Source organism: Sprattus sprattus, assembly GCF_963457725.1.
Source record: "Sprattus sprattus genome assembly, chromosome: 19".
NCBI classification, from domain to species: domain Eukaryota; kingdom Metazoa; phylum Chordata; class Actinopteri; order Clupeiformes; family Clupeidae; genus Sprattus; species Sprattus sprattus.
The window spans coordinates 3114944-3124964 of NC_137917.1; the positions used below are offsets into that span (position 1 = coordinate 3114944).

The window sequence follows — 10021 nt, forward strand, 5'->3', positions numbered from 1 at the left end:
GCACATGAACATCCCCTTCCTTGCCATTAGCCCATCCTTAAGTTCATTCACACATTTGGATTTGATTGATGTTAACAACACCATTCCTCCTCCCTCACAGTGAGGTGGAGCAAACTGAAATGTCTTCCCTGAACTGACCACTGTCCCAGCTACCTTAATAGAAGCTCACGGTGGGATGAATCATAGATTCACCCAGCAGGCCAGACCCAGTGGAAAAACTCTTCCCCCAGTACTGTGGTTCTCTGAAGGCTAATATTAGAAAGGCCTGGTGAGGGGGAGGTTCCTCTGGGAAGTGCAGGTTCAGCACTGCAGGTCCTGCAGGTTTCACAGAAAGGCTACATTTTCCTTCTTTTTCTACTTTTCTCTTAAGGCAAGGAGACTTCAGGTAACTCAGGTAATTCAGGTAACAAAGACAGACCCGAACAACAATCCCACAGAGCTAGAAACAAGGAGAAAGAGGGAGAGAGAAAGAAAGAGAGAGAGAGAAAGAAAGAAAGAGAGAGAAAGAAAGAGAGAGAGAGAGAGAGCGAGAGAGAGGTACCCAGGGCCATCATCAGAACTCAGATGTCATAACTGCTCTCTCAGCAACAAGAGAAGCGAGGACGAGGGACGGGCCATCAACCGGATCGGCATGTTCATGCCACAAGCCAAATGATTATATCGGTGAACTCAGCACCGCTCAAAACTTCCAAAGGAGAAAGGCAGTGCAAACCTTCATTCAGCCAAAAAAAAACACAGACAGACTTACACACATAGACAAACTCACACACACACACACACACACACACACACACACACACACACACACACACACACACACACACAGAGAGACTCACACAAACACACACACACAAACAAGGTCACTGTTAATAATAAAACATTTAAAAAACATAGGCCTGTGTGTCCTCGGCTTGCTCTTTGATGGATTAGCTATGAGGGGAGTTTCATTGTGGACACTCCAAACTCCAAATAAGGCAAAGGGGATTCCAGGAGAGCCTTCACCCTTTCACGAAAGCCCTGACCTGCACTGTGCAAAAGCATCCATGACACACACACTCAGGGCTTCTCTACACTCAAACCTGCTCTCATTAACAAACTCTGTCTGGCGTAGCACTGCCACCGTCTGCGAAAGCTTCGCCCGTCTTCAGTTGTGTTTTTACGTTATGATGACAGGCAGCCAGGGTTCAGCCCTTACTCTGGAGACTAACACCTACCCCCTCCAATCCCCCCAGTGCCTTTCCATGACTTCAGCTGCCGCTGCCATCACACCGAATTGTTCAACCCAGGGCGCCGCTGGAGAGGTGGGGGGGGGGGGGGAGGCGATTTACGACCAGCCACATGTGGAAGGTCAGTTCAGCAGGGACAACCAAGGAGACTCTATCACCTCTACACCCCGCCCCCCACACCCACACACACATACACTCCTCAGCAAACACACAAACAAACACACACACACACACACACACACACACACACACACACAGAGCACCTGAGGCCCGGGCACCTGCTACCATTCCTATTGGTAGAGGGAGAGTCCGAGAGAAGAACTGAGAGAAAAACCATGGAAACCTGGCTGCTGTATTCAGACACTGGCCTTTAGTAACACAATACGTTGCAGGTCATTTAAACATAACTGATTGGCTGACTGAATTGACAGATCCACTGAAATGGCAGCACCCGAAAGCGGCAGAAGAGAGGATACAAGATTAAGATCCTATTACCTCTACATCGGATGTTATTGCGGGTTTGAAACAATAAAACCTGCGAAATGAACCCACTGCCAAAAAATACTGCATGTTCAAGTGACCTAGACGTAAAGGTTTGTCTTTAACGCAAGGATGAACTAAGAGCTGCTGAGAATGCATTTCCTGTCAATTCTGGTAAAATCAAAAAAGTAGGATGCCCAACTTTTTAGGGAAATTTTATGCATTATGGTGCATTATATTATGGTGCATACCGAATTGAACGTATACTTAATTATTACAAGGACCTTAAATAATGCAAAGCATTTTCCACAAGTATTTATTTTAGTTACAGCTATAATGATAAAAAACTAACAAACTGTTAATTAAAGAAAGAAAGTATGACAACCAAAGGCATGTTCTGTTACTCTTAGATACCATATATCAGAAGATAGCACAAGCACACAGGAATTCTTCATGGAATTTCTGATATCCCTGAAAAAGCAGAGGAGTGGTTCATTGAGAATTGGGACAGATTTGGCCAGGAACTGATCCTGCCTCTAACGATCTGTGCTATAGCTGCTACCCTATCACTTTCCTCCCAGCACAGGAAGCAGTCATCACTCACTCCTGTCTACTGGAGAAACCTTAGCCAGAGGTACATATGCCTTGCATACACACACACGCATGCACGCACGCTTGCTTGCTCACTCACTCACTCACTCACTCACTCACTCACTCACTGTCTCACTCTCTCACTCACTCCTTCACTCCTTCACTACTTCACTCACTCACTCACCCTCTCACTCACTCATTCAGACACAGGAGCATCCACTACAGAAAAGCATGACAATGCCAATGGCACTAAAAGAGAAGGGTGAAGTGGTGAGATCAGCAGCCTAAAAGGACAGCTAGATCTGCCAACACATTGGCACATCATTAAGTCACGGAGTAGAGAAAGGTCTGCATTATTTCCAGACTTATGCTCCTCTCTCCTTTCGGACTGCCGAACACACCAGAAACCTTGAAGTCATGCGCATCACCCACGTGGGCGAGTGAACAGAGTGTGCCGTGATACCGGTCTTGTCTTCGCTGTGCTGACTCCTCTGTAAACCGGCCGAGAGCCAATTGGCAATGCTCTGCCGCTCCCCTTCAGCGTGCCAGATGATAGTCCCCTTTCACAGCCAGGAGACAAACATGAAGAGAGAATGTGTAAATCCGTCATTAGCCCAGATACAGATGATCAGATCTCACGTATGTATAAAACATCATGACATGGAGTCACAGACAGGTCAGGAAATTAGGGAATGAGGTGGACACAAGACAAAAAATCAATGATGCTACAAAATGAATTCATTGTTGATTAATGAGATTAAATGTCCTGAAAATACATTGGTATTTAAATTACCCCCACAGACAATCAAGTCCACCCCCCCGCCCCGGTTGCCCAAAATAACTCTCTAATTGGCCACCCCAAACAAGGCTGGGCTATATTTGTCAGGGTATTTTAAGCCTTATGGGGCAAAAAGAGGGATGGATGGTCTCTGGCGTGAAAGAAGGGGGGAAAGAAAGAAGGGAAGAAAGAAAGAAAGAAAGAGAGGGAGAGACAGAGGGAGGGTGGATGCCAGACTAGGGCAATCCCCCTCCGAATCTGCCCACAGTTGCCTCAGTGACGCCTGCCTCACCTGCTGTCACAAATTGCTTTAGGGGACGCTGGGAAAGCTGGGGTGTCTGCCAACCACAACAACACACAGCAATACCGCACTGATTTACACACCTACAAAGAACACATATAAAACACGTACCAGACCAAACATACCCATGTCCAACACAACAAATAGCCAATTCACCACAAAAGTAGTATTCCGCTTCTTTTCTGTGTCTTAAATAACGTATCTAAGCTGAGACGTAGCGTGTAAAGTGATTGGCCGTGTATGTGTTGCACTTTAAGTATGCAAAGCACCACAACGAGCATGACAAATGCAAGCATGTGAGCAGAGCAATAAATGCATAACAACCACTCAAGTAAAGAATGCTCTTTTGACCTTGGTCTCACAATACAATACAAGAAATCTATCCCTAGATATCTTAACATTTCTTTTTTACCCCGACATCAATGTCGTGACAGGTAGTGAAAGTTCTTGTCAAATGAGCAGCCTCTGTGGGGCTGCATAAGTAGTCTGTGTTTCTCGGTCTATCGCCAAAATGTTCCTTGTTGAAAGTTACAGAGCGTGTTTCCATGGCAACCTGACCGGTATTTTAAAAACACACGTCTAAGTGTGCCACTTATAAGCCAAGCAGTCTTTAACACTGGGACACCAACCAAACAGATGGAACGAGTGTCGTCCGTGTGAGCCATCGCATCAGAGCTATGAAGAAAATGAAAACTGAACTGAATGAATCTCTGAGGTTCTGTGCCGCATTACTGAAGATATTAATCACAAGGGCACAGCAGCTCCACTCCATCCACTTGCGGCCTGCCAGAGAGTGTTTACAGTCTGAATACTTTCCGTTATCAGGCAGCAGTATGCAGAAACTTCAGCGCATACTCATGTGAACAGATGACTTTATGTAGTAGTAACTATAACAAATCAACAAACACACACACACACACACACACACACACACACACACACACACACACACACACACACACACACACACACACGCACATTCGACTCCCAAAGGGACACACTGATGGTATTTCTGATGCACCTGTTCTCATATAAAGTGGCAAACCCAATGAGGTGCTAGGGGCCAAACTAAACAGACTCATTCTCTGAACCGGTTCCATGGACTGCAAGCAGTTGGTGTGCTTCTGTAATTACTCTTAATGCCACATGGTACTGGCAGTAGTTACTGAATATGGAGCACCTCTGTAATTATCTATAATGGCCGCTGAGATGGAGAGATATAGGTCAGAATAGGGAGGTGAAGAGGAAGGAGGGGGTAGGTGGGAACGACAACAGAGAATCCCCGCTAGTTGTGCCTTAATAAGGAGAACAGGGTTGACGGGCCCGGTGCGGATCGAAAGACAGGAAAGAAAGGAACGTCTCAAACATAAACTCATTCACCCCTCCGTTCCTCTCCTTGGCCCTCCCTTCATCCCTGTCCTGCACTTCATCCGTATCCACAGTCCCTGCATCTGTGATGCAGCACAGGCTCAACATCTGCCTATGAGCCCATGCCAGATTAAGAAAGAGGGAGTTAGAGAGAGAAGGAAAGAAAGAGAAAGGTTGGTGGAGGGGAGGGGTGATGGTTGTGGGGGAGCGGGGGGAATCTGGGGCGATATTTTTAGAGGAGCCCTCCACACACACTCTGTCTTCCCTATGATCAGCTGCTGGGAACCTTTGAGGGCGGCAGAGACGAGGAGCAACCCAGCCCAGGTACATGCAGGAGAGTGGGAGGGAAGGGGGGAGGGGGTGGGGAGCGGTGCTCACAGTAGGGGACGATGCGCTGGATCGATGTGACAAAAGCAAAGTGAATCACGAAAGAAAAGGAAGTGTCAGATATGAGAGATAAAGAGAAGGGAGAGACAGGTGATAAGATAAAAAAGTAGAAACAGTCGAAAACCCAAATGTGGAGATTGGGCCAGGTACCACGGTGTCAGCGGTCAGACACTGGCCTAGATTTCACCAGAGAGAAGCCGACTCTAGAGACTAGAGGTTCTGCCACATCCGGCCCAGATCAGGGGCAGATCAGGGCCAGCTCATTGAGCTTCTATCTGGGTCTGGAGCGCCCACACATGGAGAATGAGTATGCATGCTCACGACCAAAGTGCCCCGAGGAGCCGCATGTCTCTGTGACGTGAACCAATCTCAACGAAGTGAACTGGTCAGCTGTGCATCACAGGTGGGGTCAGATGAGTCAGGGTCAGGCAGTGTCCACGGGGTTAAGTGCTGACACAAAAGATAAGAGCTGTCCACTACAAACATCCTGTGATGAAACCCACAGATTAGAAATGTCTCCTCCATCACTACCTTGCCGTAATTAACATTTCTTCTGTCTGTACAGTGTTACACAAGGAAACATGGTAGACAATCAATTTTGGATATCAAACATTCTGTTTACCACCTTAGATAAGATTTCAACACACCTTTTCACCCAAGGAAGGCGGCATTTTTATGAAGGTCAGGAGGGCATGTAGGTCATAAGTTGACATTTCAGGGCAAAGCCCTCCAGTAAATCCACTCTTCACTTCCACAGCCTTCACACAGGCAGCAGAGTGACAGCCCACATGTGTGCCAATCAATACTGCTCTCAGCACGCCCTCCCTCAGAGAGAGAGGAGCTGAGCTGAGCTCTGTCTGACACACACACACACAAACACACACACACACACTGGTCAGCACTCTCTCATTCAGAGATGTGCTGCACATGGCTCAACTATATCTCATACCGGCACACACACACACACACACTCTCACACACACACACACACACACACACACACACACACACACACACACACAGACACACACAGACACACACACACACACACTCACACTCACACACACTCTCTTTGTAACACATTTCTCGGTGTCACACACTGTTCAACGCTAACTCAACCACCGATGTGCAGCACATGGCTAAAATATCTCATAAAACACACATTCTCTCTCTCTCACACACACACACACCCACACAGAGGCACACATACTTCCTCCAATCTGTCAGTGACAAGAGCCTGTATTCCCTCATCAACATTCCCTCAGTGTATGTGTGTGTGTGTGTGTGTGTGTGTGCGTGTGTGTTTGTGTGTGTGTGTGTGTGTGTGTTTGTTTATGTTTCGGAGCTCCGACGGCAGTTACCTTTGTACTTCTCTCGGACGTTCTCATAAGCTTGGACGAAGTCCTGCTCATCTGCATTGGGAGGGAGGCAGGCGGGCTCATACATGGCCATGCCGGGGGTCGCTGCTCGCTGCAGCAGGGGCAGGGGAGGTACGCTGTCACCCTCTTCTTTCTCTCCTCTCTCTCTCTCTCGTCTGTCTCTCTCCTTGGTTTGCCTGCTCAGGTGGCCGGCTCCCTGTCCTCTCCTGTCCTCTCCTGTCCTCTCCTGTGTGCCGGTGCTGCTCAGAGCTGCTCTGTGCTGTGCTGTGCTGTGCTGCGCTAGGCTGTGTGGTGCCTGTGGCGTGTTCACTGCTCTTTGCTGCTCTCAACTTCATTCCAAACCCCAGCGCCACTCCGCCCCTCCCCTCCCCTTTCCCTGCTCACTGAATACCAGCAGGCTCTCTAAAGCCCGCCTCTTAAAGACACATAGTAGAGAGATAGATGGAGGGAATAGGGCTGCATGTGTCTTTAGCTGCACACAAACATATATACACACTCACACACACAAAAACATACATACATACACACAAACTTATACTCCCCTTAAGTAAGATTAAACAGGCCAGTGTGTGCCTATAACCAACAAATATACACGTGCACACATATGGCACACACCTCATAAAAATGCCTTTTGGAGAAAGTAGTGCTGGCTTTAATTTGGGGCAGAGGGAATACAGAACACACACACACACACATAAACAAACAAAAGCCCTCCTGCATAGCCTGCGTCACACACTTCCTGTGCAAATAAGGGCTCAGCACAAAAGCTTCCACGCACCACATGAAACTGTGACACCCACAGAAACGGCCAACCTGTCCAAAAAAATCCCAATTCCCTGAATAATGTGAACAACAAAGATCAAACAAATTCTCTCTCTCTATCTGTGTCTCTGTCTCTCTCTCACAAAGTAGCACACAACTCTTCAAAGCCTCCCGACTGAAACACATAAACAAACTATCTTGTCCTGGCTGTATGCCCCGGCTCATTATGGGTCCACTCCCCATGCTAATTGAAACAAAACAGCCACTGAGAGTGTGTTCGTCCACACCGCTCCACACTCCCTGTGGCTGGTGCATGTAGAGACACCCTGGACAGACAGCAGCAGCAGCAGCAGCAGCACCCAACTGGGAAGAAAGGGACAAGTCCTCAGCCACGATTCAAAAGATGAAAGCGGTTCCCCGGAATACGTGTCCTCACAGAGCAAAAATCACAGCATCTGATAGGTCTGTTTAAGAGGACTTCCATTGTGCCGTGAGGTGATATCATGACACTAATGACTACACAAGTGAATGCACTGGGATATGTTGTCATACAAAGCTGAACTAAAATGGGAGACAATGTAGTGATGTCAATGCTTTGACACGTCTTGTAATTTCCTTTTCTGAAAATGTTTTTTTTTGTTAATACCAACTTGTTCTTCGTAAGCATTAGCCACGCTATCCTGGTGTGGCCGTGAGCTGAATCCCTGACTGTGAGTGGGTAATATTCTCTGTTGCAGTATCTGTGTAGAGAGATGCCCTTGACTCCCCCTGGAGAACATCTTCAGGATGAAGCGCATTGAATATTCAGCAGCTTAGGACACACGAGAAATTAAAGGGGAAAATCACCAGCTGGGTCATAACTTCTCATTTTTATCGTCGGTCTAGCTCATGGAGATTACCAGGCGACTGCACAAATACATCAACATGTAGAAGATAATACTCAAGTTTTAAAAGTGTCAAAATAAAATACAAAAGCACAGCAACAGCAACAGGTATCAAAATAAACTACAGTATCTTTATATATATATACAAATTTCCAAGGCAACATGTCAACCTCAAGTCCACATATTTGATTATTTGATAATATTTGACAGCTTTTCACTGCTTAAGAGGGCATGCTATAGATCTGTTTTGAGAAGCGCTGTATCATGATGGAGAGTATTTAAGCCAACTATATGACCATAGCCATGTCAAGACGGAAACAAATATCATATTTTGTTGTCATAGCAACAACAAAAAAAACTCTCAATGCCTGCACCCTTTCAAAATTGTACATGCAGGTGATATGGTCTGTGGCACCCAAGCAGACACATTTTGTCACGTGTATGTCAGTTTTTGTTGTAATTGGTATAGTTTGTAGGATTTAGGGTGATCTATTAGCCGAAATGACACTTATGTGTTCATTATTGTTTAACAACCTGTAACTATGAATCGGTGTGGTTTTGTAAGCTTAGAATGAGCCCTTCATATCTCCATAAGGAACGGGTCCACGTCCACAGAGTCCGCCATTTTGGCCGCTGTGACGGTCGTGGATTCAGGAAAAAACACTCCTGCCCTGTATGATCGACTGCTTACGCACGCATTGTTTTGCACACAAGCACACACATGCACACACACACACACAATGGACCCTTCCGCAAACTCCGCCCCCCTTAACAACGCTTGCTATATCAGTCAAGCATTCACGTTTCCCAGGTTCTCAGCATTGGTTTGAATGGCGTGGCAACATGTTTTCAACCGTGTCAATTTCAGCCCTACCCAAAGAAATCACAAGCATTTTTTGGAAAAACGGCAAGATCTCAGATCGAAGCAGGCAAAAGGGTCTGCAATATGCTTATATAGGCTACAACCACGACATTACATGCCGTGTTTGTAGACAGACAAATGCTAAGGCTAACAGGTTCATTCCAGCTATGTTTATGTGTTCTAATATCTACACAGTCGCCGCTACGCAAACATGTAAGGTGGTAAAACTGAATCGTATTTTAAGCAAGGGTTTTCTCACGTTTTCGATGCAGTGGGCAGATTTGAGCGACATAGCTTCTTGGAACAAATGTAGGTGCTTCTGTTTACGTTGCTGACATTCAGCTGATGGGGGGGTCGTCAACATTGTTTAATCCACAGCAGGCATTTCTCTCTCTGGGTCTTGGGTTTCGGGAAGGGATAAAATGTTACCCCTCCCTCCAGCCTTTTTGGATATCGGCTGTCAGAATTACACACTCCATAAGCGCAACGTTTCATTTTCTCTTCTCGAGCAGACGTCTCTCTCAATGACTTCCATTCATCAAAATGGCTCGCTTGACTGAGGTCCCGAGCTTAGTAACCGTTGCTATGCTATGATTGATCAGTTACCGTTTTGGGGAGTGGTCGCGGAAGGGTCAATTAAATTACTTATTTGAATCCACCAATCATATTCTTACAGAAAGGATTCGAACATTTCTCAGAGGTTGAATACAGATTAGTGACTCATGGGTACAAGAAACATCTCCTACGCCAAACAGCAAGACTACCTATAGCAGCTGATACAGAGCAGAACTTTCCTAGTGGTTTAGATTGCCTCTTACTAAGTCCTGCCAGTCGTAGCCCACTGACCGAGCTACTGGACATGCCCCAGACAGTCAATACTACCAGCTTACATGTATAGCCTAGGTCGCTCATCTTGTATCACACACAAACACACAAACAAACAAACACAAAACTGATTGCACAAACTTTCACAAAGTTAGAACCATTTATTTAAATTAAATAA

At 46.3% G+C, this 10021-nt stretch overlaps 1 protein-coding gene across 2 annotated transcripts in view; it reads right to left on the reverse strand.

Moving 5' to 3' along the window:
- LOC308380402 (plectin-like) overlaps positions 1-6636 on the reverse strand; it is a 122548-nt gene extending 115912 nt beyond the window's left edge. For both annotated transcript variants that reach the window (XM_080857728.1, XM_080857727.1), the window contains exon 1: positions 6493-6636. In XM_080857728.1, the coding sequence (XP_080713854.1) occupies positions 6493-6583 (91 nt within the window). In that variant the 5' untranslated portion in view covers positions 6584-6636. The remainder of the gene's footprint in view (positions 1-6492) is intronic.
- Positions 6637-10021: the final 3385 nt, after the last annotated feature.